The following is a 23,203-nucleotide window of genomic DNA, read 5'->3' as shown; positions in this document are numbered from 1 at the left end:
GGAATATCCCGCGAGGAGCCTCACAGGAAGGGCCGTTTCGTAAACGCCAATTTGACGCTGCATGACTTTGCGCTGGCCCACCATTGCAGAGGTTTTCCGGCATAATTTGTGGTGCGACGTGCCGCGCGAATTATGGTAATGAGCTGCCATATGCAATGGCGGTCGAGAAGCATGCGTATCGCTGCATTTTCTCTGTCATTTGAAGCCAGGACAATCTTTTGTTCACAACGCGTGCTCGTAGCATTTGCATCGCTCTCGGGTGGTGTTGGCATTTGTGTTTCGGGCCATCATTTGTATTAAAAACACGTTTATTTGAAATAATATTGGTTGAACATTCCAAACCTTCTGCGACTTTTTGCATTTTCACTGCGGCGTTTCTATTGTAATCAAGATTAATTACTTTTCGCATCATCAGAGGCTACGACAATGGCGGCTTTTTTATTTATAATAAAGGGATGTATACTGGACGGCACTTGAAGAAGCGCAAGGGCGACAGTCCAAAAAGCACAGCACGGACTCTCAGCACAAGCAGCGCTCGAGAGCCGAAGACAACGACCCACTAGAAGGTACTGGAGAAGGAGACCCACTTCAAGGCGCTAGAGCGGACGACCCACTTCAGAGTTCCAACACTTCGGTACAATTACCCCGGGTGTGAAAAGAGAGCCACCCGGCGACTTAGCACGTTGTCACCATGAGTGGGTCATGGTAGATCCTGAGGCGCTCCACAATGATGATGTCGCACCCTCGACGGCGCATGTCCGAAGATGGTTCAACTGGTTCGATGAGGTAATTTACTGGGGACGTGCGTTCGACAGGGTAGGGGTCTTCGTACTTGGGCAGTAGTTTCGAAGAGAGTCCAGTTGCGGTGGTAGGAACTGAGAGCCAGACGAGCGCCCCAGGGAAAAACGGGGGCGCAGAAGTGGTGGTGTCACCGCGAATGCTCTTCTGCCGCTCTTGTTCATTTGTAGTAAAGGTCCGGGCAAGGTCGCGACACTATTCAGCATGTCTCGCTGTGGCAGACATAGGCGTATACGCAGACGTGTCTGGCTTGTATGTAAGGATCGTGTCGATCGTGTGCGACGGGTGGCGGCAGTACAATAAGAACGGGGAGAAGCCAGTAGTACTCTGAGGGGCGGTATTGTAGGCGTAGGTGACGAAGGGCAGAATGGCATCCCAATTTGTGTGGTCGGCGGCGATGTACATTGAGAGCATGTCGCCGAGCGTGAGGTTAAATCACTCTGTGAGACCGTTTGTCTGTGGGTGGTAAGCTGTCGTTTTGCGGTGAACGACGTGACACTCTTTGAGAATGGCTTCAACGACTTCCGACAAGAAGACACGGCCTCGATCGCTGAGTAGCTCCTGGGGTGGACCTTGACGCAGTATGAATTGGTGGAGCAGGAAGGAGGCAACATCTCGTGCTGTAGCCGCTGGAAGGGCGGCAGTTTCGGCGTATCGCGTGAGATGGTCAACAGCGACGATGGCCCAGCGGTTACCAGCCGAATCTCAGAGGAAGAGGTCCGTATAAATCGATGCCAACGCGCCCAAACGGCTGGTTAGGACAAGGTAAAGGTTGTAGATCTCCTGGTGAGAGGTACCGCGAAGATTTCCGGCGCTGACAATCGAGGCAGGATCGAACAAATTTCTTCACGTACCGGTACATTCCCCACCAAAAGTCATCATCATCATCATCATCATCCTATATTTTATGGCCACTGCAGGACGAAGGCCTCTCCCTGCGATCTCTAATTACCCCTGTCTTGCGCTAGCGTATTCCAACTTGCGCCTGCAAATTTCCTAACTTCATCATCCCATCTGGTTTTCTGCCGACCTCGACTGCGCTTCCCTTCTCTTGCTATCCATTCTGTAACCCTAATGGTCCACCGGTTATCCATCCTACGCATTACATGGCCTGCCCAGCTCCATTTCTTCCGCTTAATGTCAACTAGAATATCGGCTATCCCCGTTTGTTCTCTGATCCACACCGCTCTCTTCCTGTCTCTTAACGTTAGTCCTAAGATTTTTCGTTCCATCGCTCTTTGTGCGGTCCTTAACTTGTTCTCGAGCTTCTTCGTTAACCTCCAAGTTTCTGCCCCATATGTTAGCACCGGTAGAATGCAATGATTGTACACTTTTCTTTTCAACGACAGTGGTAAGCTCCCAGTCAGGATTTGGTAATGCCTGCCGTATGCACTCCAACCCAATTTTATTCTTTTGTAAATTTTTTTCTCGTGATCAGGGTCCCCTGTGAGTAATTGACCTAGATAAACGTACTCCTTTACAGACTCTAGAGGCTGACTGGCGATCCTGAATTCTTGTTCCCTTGCCAGGCTATTGAACATTATCTTTGTCTTCTGCATATTCATCTTCAACCCAATTCTTACACTTTCTCGATTAAGGTCCTCAATCATTTGTTGTAATTCGTCTCCATTGTTGCTGAATAGGACAATGTCATCTACAAATCGAAGGTTGCTGAGATATTCCCCGTTGATCCTCACTCCTAAGCCTTCCCAGTCTAAGAGCTTGAATGCTTCTTCTAAGCATGCAGTGAATAGCATTGGAGAGATTGTGTCTTGTGCCGTTTCTTGATAGGTAACTTTCTACTTTTCTTGTGGAGAACCAGGGTAGCTGTGGAATCCTTGTAGAGGTTTGCTAAGATATTCACGTATGCCTCCTGTACTCCTTGATTACGCAATGCATCAATGACTGCTGGAATCCCTACTGAGTCAAATGCCTTTTCATAATCTATGAAAGCCATGTAGAGAGGTTGATTGTACTCCGCAGATTTCTCGATTACCTGATTTATGACATGGATATGATCCATCGTAGAATATCCCTTCCTGAAGCCAGCCTGTTCTCTTGGTTGGCTGAAGTCAAGTGTTGCCCTGATTCTATTGGAAATTATCTTGGTGAATATTTTATACGATACTGAAAGCAAGCTAATGGGTCGATAATTCTTCAGTTCTTTAACGTCTCCCTTCTTATGGATTAGTATAAGGTTGGCGTTCTTCAAGCTCTCTGGTACACATGAAGTTGTGAGGCATTGCGTATAAAGGGCCGCAAGCTTTTCAAGCATGATATCTCCTTCATCTTTGATTAAATCTACTGTTATTCCATCTTCTCCAGCAGCTTTTCCCCTGGTCATATCTTTCAAGGCCCTTCTAACTTCAGCGCTAGTTATAGAAGGAGCCTCTGTATCCGGTTCATCACTAATTTGAATGAAAGTAGCTTGGCTGTTTTGGGCACTGTACAGGTCAGTATAGAATTCTTCCGGTGCTTTTACTATGTCATCGAAATTGCTGTTGATATTACCATGCTTATCTTTCAGTGCATACATCTTGCCTTGTCCTATGCCAAGTTTTCTTCTTACTGATTTAATGCTGCGTCCATATTTCACGGCTTCCTCAATCTTTCCCACGTTATAATTTTGAATATCCCTTACTTTTTTCTTGTTGATTAGTTTTGACAGTTCAGCGAATTCTATCTGATCTCTTGAGTTGGACATTTTCATCTTCTGTAGTTTCTTTATTAGAGGTCCTTTGTTTCTTGGGAGAGCTTACCTACTGGTTGCCTTGGTGCCCTACCTTCCACTTCAATTCTGCTTCTGAGATCAACCTAGTTACGGTTTCATTCATTACCTTTATGTTGTCTTTATCTTCCTTTTCTAAAGCTGCATATTTGTTTGCAAGCACCAGCCTGAATTGGTCTGCTTTTACCCTTACTGCCTCTAGGTTGGCCTGTTTCCCCTTGACTAATTTCACTCTCTCTCTCTTCAAATTGAGAGAAATCCTAGACCTCACTAACCTATGGTCACTGCACTTAACCTTACCTAACACTTCTACATCCTGCACTATGCTTGGATCGGCAGAGACTATGAAATCTATTTCATAGCGTTGTCATACTGTCATACTGTCATTTCATACTGTTTTAAACCGTTGTCGAATTCGGTGGTAAGTTTTGTATACCCCAGAGTGTGCACACTGCAAAACAGAGTGAAACGATTCGCATACGAAAGAATGCTGCGGGGTACTACCAGTAACCACTGGCAGCCGTTGGCGCGGTAATTGCGTCGGTGAAGTAGCTCGTCGCGAATGGCGAAATGGTGGGCTTGACGACGCAATGCGCGAGTGGGTGGTGTTGCCGACGGATCAGTGAGCAAGCCTATCAGCGAGGCAATCCATTGGTCTTTGCGCTGTTCTGTAGCGATGGTGTGAAGGTCGATGGAAGAAACGGCCAACTGAGTTCCTGAGCAGCGGGCGTTGTCGTCGGGTAAGGGGGAGCGCGAGAGGGCGTCGGCGTCGGCATGTTGGCGTCCGTTGCGGTAGAGCACGCGGATGTAGTCCTGCAGACGAAGTGCCCAACGGGCGAGACAGCCTAAGGGATCCTTCAATGACGACAGCCAGCATTGTGCATGGTGGTCAGTAACGACATTGAACGGGCGACCATACAAATATGGGCGAAACATCGTAAGGGCCCAGATGATCGCCAGGCATTCTTTTTCGGAGACGGTGTAGTTGGCCTCGGCTTTAGTGAGCGTACGACTTGCATACGCCACGACATATTCAGGGAACCCTAGCTTGCACTGCGCAAGGACAGCGCCAAGGTCAACACCGCTGGCGTCCGTGTGTACCTCTGTAGGGGCCGTAGGGTAGTAGTGGCGTAGTATGGGCGGAGACGTCAAGAAACGACGGAGCTTTGCGAACGCGTCCTCGCACACTGACGACTACGAGTCGAGGGGCCCCTTACTGCCAAGAAGCTTCTTCAGTGGCGATATAATAGTGGCGAAGTTTCAAATGAAACGTAGAAAGTAGGAACACAGTCCTACAAAACTGCGCAGTTCTTTGACGGACGTTGGTCTGGGGAACTCGGCTACGGCCCGAAGCTTGGCTGGATCTGGGAGAATTCCATCCTTGGACACCATGTAGCCCAGTATTCTCAGCTGCCGTGCTGCAAATGGGCACTTCTTTAGGTTCAACTGTAGGCCGGCGTTGCTCAAAACGCGTCAAAACATGCCGGAGGCGTTGAAGATGCGTGGAGAAGTCCGGAGCGAAAACGACGACGTCGTCGAGCTATCACAAGCACGTGTGCCATTTCAGGTTGTGCCAGACGGTATCCATCATGCGCTCGAAGGTCGCGGGCGCATTACACAGTCCGAACGGCATGACGTTAAATTCGTACAAGCCGTCGGGCGTGACGAAGGCTGTCTTCGGTCGAGCGTCCTCAGCGATAGGGACTTGCCAGTACCGTGAGCGCAAATCGAGCGATGAACAGAATTCAGCTCCTTGGAGGCTGTCAATCGTGTCGTCTATTCGTGGCAGCGGTTAGACGTCCTTGCGGGTTATCTTGTTGAGCCATCCGTATACATATATATAGTCTACACAGAACCGTACGGAACCGTCCTTCCTCTAAACGAGAACGACCGGAGACGTCCATGGACTGTTTGATGGTCGAATAACATCCCGTCAAAGCATGTCGTCGACTTGCTCGTTAATTACACGACGCTCTGCAGGAGATACGCGATATGGACGTTGCCGCAGCGGCGGTTGGGAGCTAGTGTCGATGCCATGCGTGACAGTGAACGTGCGGCCCAGGGAAGTCTGCGCAACATCGAAAGATGGGCGAAATTCTTCTAACCGGCACAGAAGCTGTGAACGCTGGACCAAAGTAAGGTTTTCAGCGATGGAGGAGCCAAATACATCAGACTTCAAAACAGCACTGAGCGTACACGAGCTGAGCCAGTGCGTGTCATCGGGTGCGTCCACAACTTGTGCGTCTTCGAGGGGTTCAACTCTGCCGAGACATTCCCCTCGCAGCAATGTGACAGTATATGTGGATGGATTGCTAACAAAAATAGCGCTGTCACCGTGAGTGATATACACTGTCGCAAAGGGCACCAACAATCCTTTCTGAGTGCGAACGCGGTCAGACGGCGAAAGGAGTGCAATGGTGTCGCAGAGACCGTCGCAGTACACTGACACAGCCGCTGATGTGTTTGGATGCACTTGGATATCGTCAGTGACGAGTATCTTGTTCGAAAGTGATGGTCTGTCTGCCGTCGTCATCTCTGAGAACGGCGAGAGTTCTATGTCGGCGGGTGTTCAATGAATGACGGCGTTGTGGCGGGAGAGAAAATCCCATCCCAGGATGATGTCGTGCGAGCATGCAGGAATGATGATGAATGCGACGGCATACATGGCGTCCCGAATGACGACGCGAGCTGTGCGTACTGCTGTTGGGTGAATACTTTGGGCACTAGCCGTACGAAGGGATAGCCGCGAAAGTTGCGTCTTCACTTTTTGTAGGAAACGGCTAAGTTTGGCGTCCGTAACGGATACGGCGGCTCCGGTGTCTATAAGGGCAGATGCGCGAACATCGTCTACAAACACGTCTATTATGTTTGATGGTCCCTGCTGAGGGCTTTCACAGTTCGATAGCGTCGCAGCCCTTGCCTCGTGGACTGCGACGACTAGTTTTCCCAGTCTCGTGCGACTTGACGTACCGCATCGGCGACAATGAGCGACGTCGTGGAGACGGTGAACGGCGAGTAGAGGGAACTGGGCGTAACGTCGGTGACACAGGTGGCGGTGGTTCGTAATTAGGGCGGCTGGACTGGCTCATGACGGGTGATGCGACACGAGGAGGCTGCGCACGATTGCAAAAACGTGCAACGTGGCCGGCGTACCCGCACGCAAAGCATATGGGACGGTTGTCCGAAGTGCGCCAACGGTTTGCCGGAGAGGGTCCCACCCATGCCTCAGGACACGATGAACGTAGCGGCTGCTGATATGGCTGCATGGTGGGCTGCAGACTGAGCCTAGCGACATCGGCGTACGTAGGCGTCACAACCGCTTCGAACGACTGAGGTCCAGCGACGGCTTCGGCGTAACTAAACGGGGCAACCGCAGAGATTATTTGGGCTGGCCAGGCGACAACTTGAGCGTAGCTTAGTGGCGCCGGTTCCGGAGGGCGCTGGTGATAGTCGGGCATGATTTCGGTGATTTCCTGTTCAATCACTCGGTGGAGGGGAGGCGGGAGTGTGGTTGATGGCTGTGTGATGTTATTGGGTGCAGGATCACTCCAGAAAGAGATAGAAGCAGCACGCAGAAGCACAAACACACATCAGACTTGTATTGGACACGTAATACATTGAAACGGCACACACGTAACAGTTCCCCAAAATACGCTCTAGAAGACATGCAGATATATATAGGCTAGTTAAATGCAGTCTGCCTACAGTTCACGTAGAACCAGGTGTCGCCATGTCGCAGACGTCGAGGAGCCGGTGTCGGACTGCAGTGTCGTACAACAGGGTTGGATCGCCTCGTGGAACTCAGGTGGCCCTGCGCCACAGTCGATGTATCGGAGCCTCCGCGTGCCCGGTTACCCGATGGCGGGGTTTGCGCCCCGGAGCACACTGCAGCAGCCCACCGGATCACGTCCACAGCTGGCGAGGTAGCCCTGTGGCCGCTCACCCGACCGCTCGATCAGCCAGGCTCAGGACCGCCAGCCCTCCTGGACCAGTTGCCCAGCGGAAGAACTGGACGAGGTAGCCCCTCAGCTGGTGACAGCTTTGATTGTGGTGCAGACGTAGTGACGCGGGTGGCGATAGCTCCTATGGGCCGGGCGCCCAGCGAGGAAGCTCCGCCATCGAACGCCGAACCTCGCGCACTGGTCACGCCACGGGCCACACTCTCTCGAGCCACGCTTTTCGAGGCGCCACTGTCGACGCTCACCAATGGGTGTCGATGATGATAATGACGACCTTAATGTGGGTAAAGAGTCGGTGTCCTTATGGGTAAAGAGTCGGTGTCCTCTTCGCCACCGCACGGCACACTGTTTTCATATGTTTGTTTGCCACTCCCGCGTGCAATATATTATCACAATACCCCCCTTTCCGAGAAAGTTGTTCACAACTATTCTAACACAAGGACGCGGGATGAAAACAAAAAAAGGGATAATGTCCTGTACGTTTGCCCGATTACTCATATGAGCACAAGGCACAAGTTGTTCATAGGTCACTGCGCACAGTTAAAGTACAAATTAAAACACAAAGGGCAGTTCTGTTACCAAAGCGTCTCACAGGGGAGTACGATTGGTTTGCACAGCTCACTATCAATGGGACGCCGGCTCCGTCGTTGCAGCAGCTCGACGAGAAATGGTCAGGCTCTGGAACGATGTTGCTTAAGTGTCAGTTAAAGAAGGTAGACGCGGGGCTTGGGGTCACGCGAAGCCTTACGCTCCGACACGTGGCTCTCACCAGGTATGTTAATAGTCGGGCCTACACCCGACCATGTCGCTGGCTCCCATGATCCTTCCTGGTTTCCTTGGAGGACTACGCTGAGGTTGGAAACCACGGGAAGCCTTACAATTTGACTTGTGGCTCTCCTCAGGCAGGCGAACAATCGTTTGTGTAGGTTCACGTTCTTCGTACTTTTTTAGCATATTTATATCAAAGATATTGTTCTTTCCAGAGACTTCAATAACGTAATCAACGTCATTTTTTCGTTCAATGACTTGGAATGGCCCTTTCCATTGCATTAGAAGTTTGTTTGCGTCAGTTGGCAACAAAATGAGTTCTTTGTCGCCTGGACGTAATTTCCTAGGGCAACGTTTCCTGTCATAGTTGGTTTTTTGTTTGCCATGCGCTTTCTCCAGCTGTGCATGTGTGATCTTGCATGTCTCCTCCAGGCGATTGCGCAAATCAAAGACATAATTGTATGTCATTCGCGTTTCTGCATCTAGTTCCTCGTTCGTCCATAGTTCCCTCAATACAGTCAATGATCCTCGGACGTGCCGGCCGTAAATAAGCTGAAAGGGAGAGAACCCGAGGCTTGCCTGTGGGACTTCTCCATATGCAAAAAGCAAAGGGGCAAGGTATCTGTCCCAAGATCGCGGTCTCTCTTGGCACATTCTCTTCAACATCATCTTCAGGGTGCCGTTAAACTTCTAGACGAGCGCATTTGCCATCGCATGGTAGGGTGTCGTCTTGAGTAGCTTCACTGAGAGCAGTCGACTAACCTCTTTCATCAATTTTGAGGTAAAACTTGCTCCTTGGTCAGTGACTATTTCTTTTTGCAAACCGACGCGAGAAAAAATCTCGATCAGTGCTTCTGCAACATGAACTGCGTCGATTGCGGGGAGTGCCACAGCATCGGGATAACGAGTGGCAAAGTCGATCAACGTAAGAACATATCGGTTCCCACGGTCCGACTTTGGTGAAAAGGGCCCGATTAAATCGATAGCCACCCTTTCAAAAGGTGTACGGATCGCCGGCATGTTACCCAGTGGGGCGACTCCTATTTTCCCTTTAGGGGTTGTCCTTTGGCACTTGTCGCACGACTTCACGAAGCGTTTTACGTCTCCGTGTACATCTGGCCAATAAAATTCTTGTAGGACACCATCGGTTGTTCTCCTTATACCTTGATGTCCTGCCATGATGCTTTCATGTGCCACTTCTAATATGCCATGTCGAAATGCTTTCGGGATGACCACTTGCTTAAATGTTCTGCCAGTAGCTAGGCGGTAAAGGCGATACAGCAAACCTTCTTCTTCGATGAATTCGTAGCTGTGACCCTTTCCGGAGTTAAACAACTTGCTCACTTTGGCAAAAATATGTTTCAGCGTCGGGTCTTTCCGCTGTTCTTCAAAGAGTTGCCCTTTAGTTACGTCACGAAAGACAATCGTCGGAACGCACAAAGGACGAGTCTTGCCTTGTTCTGGCTCTTCAGTTTTGGCTTTAGCCACGCTAGACACATGCTGAGTCTTCGTGGGCGCCTTAGTCAGCTTCATTTCTATCGATGCCGACTCGTCGTTGGGAACAACGGGGTGCTTCCAGTCAGAATCCGGATCGTATGGTCCTCTGACGCCTGGAAGATTTCCCAGAACAAGGTCGTAGAGGGGCTCATTCATACATGCTACTGTTAACTTGCCTGTAAAGTACGGCGTGTTCACTTGTATGACAGCTTCAGGCAGGTTGTTTGTTGTGCCGTTCAAAAGAACAACGTTGCTCGTTTTTCCCGTCATATAGACGTCTGGAACGAGTTCTCGTCTGACAATTGCGGTATTACAACCGCTATCTCGTAATACTCGAACATTTCTTCCTAGCAGTCGGCCTTCAACCACTGGCATCCCGTCGACGAGGAAAGGTACAGCATTCCCTGGGTTCTCGTCGTCGCTGTCACTTGATCGGCGAGTCTTCTTTCCTGGACGCTTTGATGCTTTCACTGGACGAGTCCGAACTGGTTGGGATTCGGTAAGTGCACAGGAAGAACTCGGTTTGTTTTCCCCGTACTGATTTCGGCAATTGTCAGCTGTATGTCCCGTTCCATCACACAACTTACACTTTTGCGTATGCTTAGGTAGGTTACGGCAGTCAGGTGCCAAATGTCCAAACCTTTGGCAGAGTATGCACTTGAGTTGCGGTTTCCTGGGAGCTTCAATGTTTTTCCCACCGGAATCCTTTGTGTCATCGAAACCTTTTCCTAAGTTTGTCAAGTTCTGCGCTTCGAGAAAGCGATCTGTGAAGCTAGCAAGTTCGTCAAGGGATTTGCACTCTCGCTCTCTCAAGAAAATGACAAGCTTTGTTTGACAGCAGTGCAGAAACTGTTCAGAGATCATGTGATCTCGTAGACCTTCATACGTTTTCGGCACGCTAGCCATCTCAATCCAATGATCAAAATAGGCTGAAATTCTTGCTGCTAACTGTCTTCCAGTTTCGCCATCTACTGCTTGTGCTTTTCGAAACTTCTCTTGGTAGCCTCGAGCCGTGAATTGGAACCTTTGTAGTAATGCTTTTTTTACCTTCTGGTAGTCTAACGAATCGGCGGCAGTCATCCGGCCGATCACAGTTAAAGCTTCGCCAGTTAGACACATGCTGACAGCAAGAGCCCATTTTTCTTGTGGCCAGTCCTGCCCTGTTGCTACGCGCTCAAATCGCTGTAAATACGCGTGCAAGTTATCGCGTTTCTCGTCAAACAAAGGAAGTAGCTTCTGTGGATTGAGGGATAACGAGGAAGTGCTGGGCGCAGGCAAAATTTCAGAAGCCACTGCAGGCACATTCCGAGCTCCTTCCTGAAGCTGTAGCTTTAGCTGGAGGATCTCAAGCTGCCTCTCGTCAGCTAAGCGCGCTAATTCAGCAGCTTCCTTGATTGCCTCTCGCTCCGCAGCTCTTTCGTCCCTTTGTTTTGCCTGTTCGGCCTCAATCCATATGTGAAGTTCTGCGCCTGACAATCCTAGTTGGAGTCCTATAGCGGCGAGTTTCTCTAAATCCATGGTGCCGTCTACTAATGTGTGTCTGCGCTCAAGCGAAACTGCCCTCTTTCACTGATTTTACGAGTGAATCCTGGCAGGCTCGCCAGTTTGTGATGTTATTGGGTGCAGGATCACTCCAGAAAGAGATAGAAGCAGCACGCAGAAGCACAAACACACATCAGACTTGTATTGGACACGTAATACATTGAAACGGCACACACGTAACAGTTCCCCAAAACACGCTCTAGAAGACATGCAGATATATATAGGCTAGTTAAATGCAGTCTGCCTACAGTTCACGTAGAACCAGGTGTCGCCATGTCGGAGACGTCGAGGAGCCGGTGTCGGACAGCAGTGTCGGACAACAGGGTTGGATCGCCTCGTGGAACTCAGGTGGCCCTGCGCCACAGTCGATGTATCGGAGCCTCCGCGTGCCCGGTTACCCGATGGCGGGGTTTGCGCCCCGGAGCACACTGCAGCAGCCCACCGGATCGCGTCCACAGCTGGCGAGGTAGCCCTGTGGCCGCTCACCCGACCGCTCGATCAGCCAGGCTCAGGACCGCCAGCCCTCCTGGACCAGTTGCCCAGCGGAAGAACTGGACGAGGTAGCCCCTCAGCTGGTGACAGCTTTGATTGTGGTGCAGACGTAGTGACGCGGGTGGCGATAGCTCCTATGGGCCGGGCGCCCAGCGAGGAAGCTCCGCCATCGAACGCCGAACCTCGCGCACTGGTCACGCCACGGGCCACACTCTCTCGAGCCACGCTTTTCGAGGCGCCACTGTCGACGCTCACCAATGGGTGTCGATGATGATAATGACGACCTTAATGTACATACCCACTTATGGGTAAAGAGTCGGTGTCCTCTTCGCCACCGCACGGCACACTGTTTTCATATGTTTGTTTGCCACTCCTGCGTGCAATATATTATCACAGGCTGTTCCAGATGCTGCGGGTGAGCAAAGGGCAGCAGAGAGAGCTGGCGTCAATTTCTTCGCGCACAAATGTCTTCATTTCTGCCAGCAAGGTGGTGTGGTCAGAAACGGTTGACAAGCCAGCGAGATCTGCGTCCCGTGCTGGCGGCCGACGGGTCAACGACCGCTGCCGGTGTAGCTCCTCATAACTCTGGCACATCGTCATTAGCTCTGCCGCCGTGCGAGGATTTTTGGCGAGGAGAATGGTGAAGGCGTCGTCGTCGATGCGTTTCATGACATTTTTCATCTTATCCAACGCGGACATGGTCGTGTTGGTTTTGTTGTACAAGTCCAGAATGTCCTCTTTGTAACTTGTGAAAGATTCCCGGCCTGCTGAGCGCGTTCGCGCAAACGCTGTTCTGCTTGTATAGCTTACAAACAGCGGGGCGGCCAAACACGATAATAATAGCAGTCTTGAAAGCGCACCAGAGGCTCTATTCTGGATACGCATGGCGGCTGCACGGCCGCCATTATCCGCCATCTTGGCTGTCTCATTGGCTGTCCAGAGGTCAGGCGTTTTGAAATTTGTACCGGGAAACGGAAGTTTTGCAAAATGCAATTTTGCGTTTTCGTCAGAATGACGAAGCGTGACGTGGAGCTGCCAGTTTTATCGACTAATACTTTTTTGTGGTCCTTGGCACCTATATAGCGATTTTAGTGTTTTAAAAAGAAAGTGGACGGTAGTGTGCAGAAGCTCGTATAATGCATCTGCAATTTCGAGAATATGTGGTGGCGTTCCAAGATAGCGGGCATGTCAGCTTGTTCATTGGCTGAAGGAATATCCCGTGAGGAGCGTCACAGGAAGGGCCGTTTCGTAAACGTCAATTTGACGCTGCGTGACGTTGCGCTGGGCCGCCATTGCAGAAATTTTCCGCCATAATTTGTGGTGCGACGAGCCGCGCGAATTATGCTAATAAGCGGCCATATGCAACGGCAGTGGAGAGGCATGCGTATCGCCGCATTTTCCCTGTCATATCGGGCCATAAAAATCTTTTGTTAACAACGCGTGTTCATAGCATTTCTATCGCTTTCGGGTGGTGTTGGAATTTGTGTTTTGCACCATCATTTTTATCAAAAACACGTTTATTATAAATAATATTGGTTGAAGCTAGCAAACTTTCGGCGACATTTCGCACTTTTCACTATTGCGTTTGTATTGTAATCAATATTAATGACTTTTCGCATCATGAAAGGATATGACAACGCTGACTTTTTAATTTACAAAAAGAAATGTACGCAAGACGGCGCCTTGAAGTTTCCTCTCGCGGTGCGAGTAAGCAGCGCAGTGCACAAGAGATGGCAGTGCCGGCGTTTGCGTCGCTCAAGCGGATACCTGTGGCGCGCGCAACGCTATCGATGATATTCGGCCGCTTCTCAGCCAGACGAGTCGGGCTGAGTCACTTGCGGATCACGAGATAGCGATAACGTGGCCTAGAGCGTGCGCTCATCATCACTGGTAGGTCGCTAGTGTTGTCTCAAGGCAGAAAGCAAGCGCGTGCGCGCCGATATACGATCACTCATTCAGTTTCTCGAGGACACGCATCCTATCTAATGAAGCAGACGACAGCCTTCGCGTATGCAGGCGATGGAAGCGAGAAACGATTTTGATGGAATAATCATACGCTTTGAGCTAGCGGCTTTATTTTTACTGGGGAGGAAAACTGTTTTCCTTTATCAAGAATGCTAGGTTCAATGCCTACATTGCAGTTTCTTAGGCGAAACGTCAAATTTGCGTATCGTTACGAAAGCAAAACGGGGCCATCAGCGCCATTTTGTAAGCGTTGCGCCACCGTCACGCCTCGAAGAAAATGGCGGATTGTCCAGAATAGCGGCTCAGGTCGGGAAATCGGATTTGTGGTTGTTGTACCATAGACTTGCTACTCCCGCCAGGTAAAAGACCAAGTTGCTCAATTTTCCGACCTCGTCCCATTTGTTGGGTACAGTCACGCGCTCTTAGATAGCGAGCCAGTCCTTCACGTCGGTGCCATCCGCGCCAGTGACGATAGGGGGGTCGCGTTGACGAGGGACACCGGGACATGCGGGTGGTGCGGGAGGAGGCGTTTGCTGGGAGGCGTCTTGCGGCATGGCAGATGGTGGTGCACGGGATCGAAGCTCCAGGGGCATTGAAGGGGTGTCGGAGCGGTGTTGAGGGTACAGCACTCTCCACCAATTTATAAGGATGTTTATTGGACGCCACTTGAAGCAGCGCAAGGGCGACAGTCCAAAAAGTGCCGCACGGACTCTCAGCACGAGCGGAGCTCGAGAGCCGAAGACAACGACCCACTAGAAGGTACTGGAGAAGGAGACCCACTTTAAGGCGCTAGAGCGGACGACCCACTTCAGAGTTCCAACACTTCGCTGCAATAAAAAGAAATGTACGCAAGGCGGTTCGAGTAAACAGCGAAATGAACAAGACATGGCAACGCCGGCGCTTGCGTCGCGAAAGCGGATACCTGTGGCGCGCGCAACGCTATCGATGATATTCGGCCGCTTCTCTGCCAGACGAGTCGCGCTGTGTGACTTGCATTTCACGAGATAGTGATAACGCGGCCTCGAGCGTGCGCTCATCATCCCTGGTAGGTCACGTATATTCTCTCAAGGTAGAAAGCAAGCGCGTGGTTGGCAAAATACGTTAACTCATTAAGTTTTCCATGTGACACGGATCATACTAAAGAAGGAGATGATGGCATGTCCGCAGCAAACGACGGAAGCGAGAAGCGTTTTCGACGGAATAATCGTACGCTTTGAGCCAGCTGCTTTATTTTTCTTTATCAGGAACCTTATCAGGGGAGTGAATCTCCCTATACCTCCCATTGTCTCTCATATAGCAGACGCTCAGTCGACGCTAGCGCTAAGGCGCACTTGTTAAGCCCTAGCGGACGGATGATGGTACTACGGCGGCGAAAAAAAGGAAAGAAAAGCGGCGTGATTTTTTTAACTCTCCTTGTGCTACAGCACTTTTTTTTCTTCCTTTTTTATGATAACGTTGCTCCGTTCGCCTCCTGCCCCTCATGACTTCCCTCTCCTTCCCCACATGCCTCGCCTCAACCTCCCCTCATGCCCCACGCAGTGTTTTTTTTTTATTTGTTTGCTGTCCGCGACAGGGTCTTCTTTACTTTTCTTGTCGCGGGCATTACCAGACTCATCGCTGGAATGGAGGGCACGCTCTTCTGTCCGGCCGTGCCAGGCGTTAGACCGTGCATTCGTGTTTGTGCGCAGTGTGTTCTTTTTGCGTTTTCATGCGCGCAGTCTCGTTCATTATTGCAATCAAGCAAGCATGTGCCCAAATTAAATTAACAAATGCTGTTAGCCCTTCCACTGGGGTGGAGATGGAAGACCAGCGAAGCTGTACTATGGAGGGAATTGTGTATTTCAAATATGACTATTAATATGTGATGGTGTAATTGGTTATTGAACTATTGAACAATAAGAAATATATATGATCCGGTAGTTTTCATTTATTCAGTGACCACAGGGACCATGGCGGTGACCACAGTACACCGCCATAGGGTGTGCGGCAAAGGTTGGCACGTTCTTTATAAACACGTCACCAATGCCGCGCGCGTTCGGTGCGAACGCGGGAAAACGCCGCCGCCATCGACAACAGTTCTGCGCGTTGTTTGTGTCAGCGCACACAACCGCTGTCAAAACGATTGCGTCACCAAGCGCGCCAGCGTTTCGTTATTGCGTTATTCTGACTTTTATGTGAAAGCACATGAAACAAAACTAAAGCTTTAAGATGAAACAAATCACAAAAATTACGTGTTGCTCGGTGTCACACAGCTCGTGAATGAGGAGCCAACGCTGGTCCAAATTCCAAAGCCGACTTATCAGCTTCCGAAAATAACCCCTCGAAAGCAAGGAGAATTAATAAGGGGCCCTCGGGTGCGCCAGCGAACAACGGTTGTGCTCCAAAGTCCGAGTCAGAGCCCAGAGTTGTCAAAACACAACAAAATATATTGTTCACACAAGGCAGTTACACACGCGTGCACACTTAGGCTAGATACATAACAATACAATTCAGATGGGTATTCACAAAACGCAGGAAAATTAACGACAAGCACTAATAGTCCAACACGTAAATTACCAAATGAATAGGAACACTAAGTGTCCAATCGTATTCACCCGTGCTGGTCTTGAGCCGGACCATGTCGGCGTAGCTAGAGGCAAATCTCGAAGAAGGAACTTCCGGAAATGCAGACGCTCGATGAACTCGTCGGTTAGCTTGCCGGAGAATTCATTTCTCCCATAGACGGTCAGTCTTCACGTTCCATCTCTTCACCGGCGCGGTCTGATCCCCCTTCTGATTCCCGCACGGTGCTTTTATAGCTTTCACCGAGGGTTCTGGAACCTTTGGTTAAAGTTGGGATCCGGTAGCATGGCCAAAGACTGGGAATCTTCTAGTCAATTCTCGCATCTTCGACCGCCGCCGTCGGAACGTTGTCGAGGGGAGGGGGGTGACTCATCTGTAGGCGCACGCTCACGCTGTAGTAATCTCTCTCTCTCTCGACTCGCCGGGTGACAAGGTGTCTCGGCGCGCGCGCTCTCTCTCTGGTTACCGTCGCCTTCGCGTAACTGGTGGATGCTTCTAGACTCCGTCGGTCGCGTGGGCTGTTTGACGCGTATGCGCTCTCCCCCTCTGTTGAAGCTGCTACGGAGCCGGCGTGCTTCTTTCGCTGGCTTATGCATTCTTTTGTGACACTCTGCTATCGCAAACACAAGAGACCTGCGGAGCTAGGGAAAGCTTACCGCCGTATTCACAAACCAACCTAACCCTTATCTTTAGCGTTCCTTACCTTATCGGCTCCTTACCGCGTTTCAAAAACAGACCTTACACTTAGCGGCTCCCTTTAGCCCAACTTTAAGGTCACGAAGAGGGCGCCTCCTTAAGGCAGCATCTGAGGTAGCTTAACGGCTCCTTATCCAATCCAACATGGCGGCGTGCTACGACGACAGCTTCAGCGAGTTCGTCGATTTTGTAAACCGTGCAAAAGAAATGGACAACGAAGCGTATAGTTTTGTGCGGCCGTTGCAGCGGAACCTTAGGGATCGCCAGAATCCCATGGAGTTTTACAGTGACCAGGAGTTTTTAGCCAGGTACCGCTTCTCAAAAGCTACTGTGCTCGAACTACTGACCATGTTGCCGCTGCATCAGAACACGGACGGACGTGGTTGCCCTGTGCCACCGCTGTTGCAACTGCTGGTGACACTTCGTTTCTACGGCGCGGGAACTTTTCAGATTGTCTCAGGCGACCTAGTTAATGTGTCGCAGCCAACCGTTTCCCGTGTTGTCACACGGGTGTCAAAAATGATTGCCGCAACGCTGTTCCCTGCGCTTGTGAAGTTCCCCGACGCGGGGAAAATGCATGAGGTCATGCACCAATTCTACATCAAGGCAAAGTTTCCGAGGGTGACTGGTTGCATTGATTGCACCCACGTGCGTATTAAAAGTCCAGGCGGAGACGACGCCGAGGTATTCCGCAACAGGAAAGGATATTTCTCCTTCAATGTGCAGGTAAGTGCAATATGTTCATAACCGTCAGAATGCGTACAGAGACGTGAAAAAAAAAATCGCATTTTTACGTAGTATAAGGATGCGCTACTTGAAATAGCTTAGTGATTAGAAGCGTAGCGGATTAGGCGAGTTTTTGCGGCATGATCTTGTCTACCAGCGTAACCCTGGTTGATTAAACAGAAAAAAAAAAACACGAGGCAAATGCGAGAATGTCTCTGTCGCGTTTTATTTTATTGTTTTCGTGTTCACTCGGAGTGGCGCTAAATACGTGTGTCTGTTCTATTTCCCCCTATTTACTCAACCAGAAGTGCGCTAAAAACAAGATCCTGCCGGACAGCCGTACCGGCAATACAGTTGCTGTACCGCTGCAGCGCTTGCCAGCGCTGCATTTGCTGCACGGTAAAGTGGTTACTGTAGTCCTGCTTTTTTTACCTGCGTCGGCCTCTCATTGCAATGGTAATACGCAGCAGAGAATACAAGTGTGCGACGTCGCGGGCGCATCAGGTCGCGAGCTGCATTAAGCTCAATCTCTGCTTCAATTTTTATCTCAGACAGAAAATTATCTCAGGAGACAAAAACAAAACAAAACAATCACAAATTAACAAAGTACCTAAGTTCGTCAGCGGGCGTAGAAAGGCTTATGACGCACCACATGGATGACTTCAGGTCGTGCGCGGCGCTGCTGTGATTGCGAAATGCCGTCTGGCAAGGCCTCATAGTCCAGTGCGCCAATACGTCGGATGATCTTATAGGGCCGGAATTGGCGACGTAACAGTTTCTCGCTCGGAAATGGCGACGTAACAATTTCTCGCTAAGTCCTCGTCGGCGTATCGGAGTCCAGACCCAAACGCAGTCGCCGGGCTGGTACTTGACGTAGCGTCGTCGAAGATTGTAGTGTCGGCTGTCAGTCCTCTACTGCTTCTTGATGCGCAGGCGGGCTAGCTGTCGACCTTCTTCGGCACGCTGCAAATAGGAGGCAACGTCGAGATTTTCTTCGTCGGTGACGTCCGGTAGCATGGCGTCAAGTGTCATTGCCGGGTTACTTCCGGAGACCAGGTTGAACGGTGCCATGTGCGTCGTTTCTTGCACGGCCGTGTTGTATGCGAAGGTCACATATGGAAGGACGGCATCCCACGTCTTATGTTCGACGTCGACGTACGTTGCCAGCATGTCGGCGATGGTCTTATTTAGGTGCTCGGTGAGGCCATTCGTCTGCGGGTGGTAGGTGGTGGTCCGGCGATGGCTTGTCCGCCTGTATCGCAGGATGGCTTGAGTTAGTTCTGCCGTAAAGGCCGTACCTCTGTCGGTGAGGAGGACTTCTGGGGCACCGTGCCGCAGGAGGACGTTCTCAACGAAGAATCGGGCAACCTCGGCGGCACTGACTTTGGGCAAGGCTTTTGTTTCGGCGTAGCGGGTGAGGTAGTCCGTAGCTACGACGATCCATTTATTCCGGCTCACCTTGGCGGTGTTTTGCGTCGTTGACACTCTCGACATGTCCTTGCAAAATGGGCGACGTCGGCAGAGAGGCGAGGCCAGTAGTATTTTGCTTGTATCCTCGCGAGCGTGTGGGAAAAACCGAGGTCTCCAGCCGTTGGGTCGTTATGGAGAGCTTGCAGAACCTTTTGACTCACTGCTGAGAGTACCACGAGGAGGTAGTTGGCTCTGAGAGGCCTGAAGTTCTTCTTTAGGAGAATGTCGTTTTGCAAGGAAAACGACGCCAATCTTCGCCTGAACACCTTCAGCACAATGACGGTCTTGCCTTCCAGATAGTCTACAAGGCTATTTAATTCCGGGTCGGCTCGCTGTTGTTCGGCGAATTCGTCGGCACTGATGGGTTCCTAGAAAGTGTCGTCATCCTGGTCGTCCTGTGGCAGCGATTCGACGGGGACGCGAGACAAGCAGTCGGCGTCAGAGTGCTTTCGCCCGGACTTGTAAACGACGGTGATGTCGAAAGCTTGAAGTCTCAGACTACATCGTGCGAGGTGCCCTGAAGGATCCTTCAAGTTATCTAGCCAACACAAGGTGTGGTGGTGGCTCACAGCTTTGCAGGGCCTGCCATAGAGGTGGAATAATTTGCTTCCGCCTTCGATATCGACCGGCTAGCGTAACTTACAACTTTTTCTAGTCCGTCAGTCCTCTGCACAAGCACGGCGCCGAGTCCTACGCTGCTTGCGTCGGCGTGGACTTCGGTATCGGCGTTTTCGTCGAAATGCGCAAGTATTGGAGGCAATTGCAGGCGTCGCTTTAGTTCTTCAAGTGCTTCGACTTGCGGAGTCTCCCACTTAAACTCGACGTCGGCCTTTCTGAGGTACGTCAAGTGAAAAGTCCTTTATGAAGTGCCTTTACGAAGGGCGGAGGAAAGTCAGTGATGGCCGCCGTTTTCTGTGGGTACAAGGCACACTCCAGACTTGCTGATGACGTGGTCCAAAAATAAGAGCTCCTCGTATGTGAAGCCGCACTTTTCTGGCTTCAACGTGAGCCCGGAGGTCTTGATAGCTTGAAGAACTGTTTCAAAGCGCTGGAGCTGTTCCTCGAAGCTTGAGGCAAACACCACAACGTCGTCCAAATAGACAAGGCAAGTCTGCCACTTCAAGCCGTCCAGTACTGTATCCATGACGCGTTGCAATGTCGCAGGTGCCGAGCAAAGACCAAACGGCATGACCTTGAACTCGAACAGTCCGTCTGGTGTTATAAAGGCAGTCTTCTCCTGGTCCCCCTCGTCGACTTCGATTTCATAGTAGCCGGTTTTCAGGTCCATCGACGAAAAATGCATTGCGTTGTAGAGCCGATCCAAGGCGTCGTCAATCCGTGACAGAGGGTATACGTCCTTCGTGATATTGTTGAGGCGACGATAATCGACACAGAAACATAGGGTTCCATCCTTCTTCTTCACTAACACCACAGGGGACACCTGCGGACTCTTGGATGGCTGGATGATGCCGTCGCGTAGCATTTCGTCGACTTGTTGCCTTATGGCTTCGCGTTTGCGCGCCGAAACTCGGTACGGGCTCTGATGGAGTGGGCTGACAAATTCGTCGGTTATGATGCGGTGCTTGGCGACAGGGGCGCGAAACATGAAGGCGCGCCCTGTGCCTAGCGATAACGTTTAACATTTGTTAGTCGGTGAAAAGCGGTCACCGGTGAAGGATAAACGTACACATGCCAAGAGAGAGAGAAACAACTTTATGTAAATTAAGACCGTGCTTGGTCACTGTGGGTGGAGCCCCTCTTCCAGGGCCCCACTGGCTATTTCGGTGCGCCGGGCCTAGTCGAGGGTCGCCAATAGGCTTCCCAAGTCCAGTTCGGAGAGTCGCGCCTCCCACGACCAATTGCTAAGTGTATCGTCAAGTAGCAGCGAGATGGCGTCTGCCGGACGCTGCGTGCATTGGTAAGTGATGTGTTCTAGTGTAGGGGTGGAGTCACACCATGGACATCTGTTGCTGTGTTTGTTAGGAAATATTTTGTGCAGTCTACGTAAATGTGGGTAGGTGTTTGTCTGTATTCGGCGCCAGTCCCTCGATTGTCGCCTGTTAAGCTTGGGGTGAGGTGGGGCTTTGGTTCGTCTTCCTAGTCGTTGTGCCTCAAGTATGTCTCTCGGTGTGCTTCCGGGTGTCGGAGAGGCGTCCGTTCGAGCGGTATGTATCGCGACTCGGCCTGTTATACCTCGAGCCAGACGATCCGCCCGATCATTGCCTTCCACCCCAGTGTGCGCGGGACACCAGGTTATACCGTGGTCCATTTGGAGGCTTGGTCCTAGTATGCGAAGGACCCCGGCCGGTAGAACTCCCCGAAGGAAGAGCCGGCAGGCGTCTTGCGAGCCTGTGAGTATATAAGCCGACTGGCTCTTGGCCTCAGCGTCTCGGATGGCTAGGCCTATGGCCGCGGATCCCGCCGTGGCACTTGAAGTCGTGCGTACGGACGCTGCTACGATCGGTGTCCCCCGGTTTGTCGCGACAGCCACATAAGTAGGAGTCGCTGTCTCACCTCTGGGGTATAAGCCCGCGTCAGTAAAGTATGTGTCTGCATCCTCCTGCCTTTTGCGCAGGATGGATGCTCGGGATTGTCGCCGTTTCACGTGGAAGTGAGGGTTCATGTGACGTGGGATGGGGTTCACATGGATTCTTGTTCGTAGATCAGGTGGCTTAAGTATGGTCTCGTCTCCGCAGAACTGTGGCGTTAGAGGGTATCGTAGTCGTGTTAGCACGGAGCGCCCCTGGGGTGTTGCGTTTAGTCTTTCGCGCTGAGCCATAAGTGTGGCCGCGGCGAGTTCTTCGTATGTGTTCATCATGCCCAGCTCGCTGAGACGGTCAGTGTTCGTGTCTTCGGGCAGGCCGAGTGCCGCCTTGCAGGCAATCCGGAGCAGTCGATTGGCTTTGTCGATGTCAGTTTGTCGGGCCGCTTGGAAAGGAAGAGCGTAAGTGATTCTGCTTATGACGAAGGCCTGTACTAATTTCATGGTGTCGGTCTCCGTCATTCCCTCTCTGCTACGTGCTATTCTGTTAATGAGGCTAGTAACACTGCGAACCGTGCGCTGGAGTTTGGACAAGGCGATGCCGGCACTGCCCGTTTCTTATATATGCATTCCGAGCACTCGTAGCTGCTGGACTTTTCGGATGGGTTCTCCGTCTAGAAGTAGTTGTAACGGCGGAGCTCTCTTGGCTTGAGTTCTGGGTGGTCGAAGATGTATGTATTCTGATTTGCTCGGTGCGCATTTCATGCCGGCATGTTTTGTGTATGATTCGACCGTGTCTAGGGCTTGCTGAAGTGTGTTGTCAATAGCATCATTGAGGAGGCTCACTGATGCTCCTGTTCCGACTAAAACATGGGCTCCTTTTCCTTTGATTTTTGTCTTCATGCAGAAATTGGGCTCTAGCAGATACACAACAGCTTCTCTTATGTATTTTTCTTCCGTGCTTCGCATTGCGTATCTTGTACTTAGTGAAACTGGCACTGGTGCCAGTGTCATCCACTAGAAGCAGTGTGTATACGTTCGTCACTGTTATTTTATACTCTGACATGAATGTACTCTTGTCCCATTTTACGGACTATATGCAGCTTTTGTCAATCTGCTGCTACGTCAGTGTGCATACGGAGCGTAGACAATAAAGCATCATTCAATGTTTGAAAAATGTATTCTAGTGTTGTCAGAAACTGGGGCTAGAATCGGTGTCTGAAAGTCTTCGGCATTCCGCGGATGGTGAGTGTTACAACTCAACCGCCGGGAAGGCCTTCTTCAGCGAGATAAAGTGCGGTTTCTTACTGAAAATAATAATTGTGAATGCTTCCACACTTATATCTAAATAAAATTGCCTTGTCCCACTTTTCTATTAGATTTATTTAGCTTTTCTTCTCCTAAGCAGTACACGTGCCATTTAGCTACGTTATAATTCTGGTCATAGCAATTTTCCTCATTACACTAATGAATGGCCGAAGATTCTGGATAATATGTTCATCACTGTCATATTCATTA

General features: G+C 50.7%; 1 protein-coding gene across 1 annotated transcript; it reads left to right on the top strand.

The window, feature by feature from the left end:
* The first annotated feature begins 17,151 nt into the window (after positions 1-17,151).
* LOC119463527 (putative nuclease HARBI1) lies at positions 17,152-21,818 on the top strand. Its single transcript, XM_037724365.1, has 3 exons — positions 17,152-17,733; positions 19,048-19,121; positions 21,779-21,818. Exons 1-3 carry the CDS (start codon positions 17,152-17,154, stop codon positions 21,816-21,818), a joined length of 696 nt encoding a protein of 231 aa, XP_037580293.1.
* Positions 21,819-23,203: the final 1,385 nt, after the last annotated feature.

Source organism: Dermacentor silvarum, chromosome 9, assembly GCF_013339745.2.
Source record: "Dermacentor silvarum isolate Dsil-2018 chromosome 9, BIME_Dsil_1.4, whole genome shotgun sequence".
NCBI classification, from domain to species: Eukaryota; Metazoa; Arthropoda; class Arachnida; order Ixodida; family Ixodidae; genus Dermacentor; species Dermacentor silvarum.
This window is presented reverse-complemented; position numbering and strand designations above follow the sequence as displayed.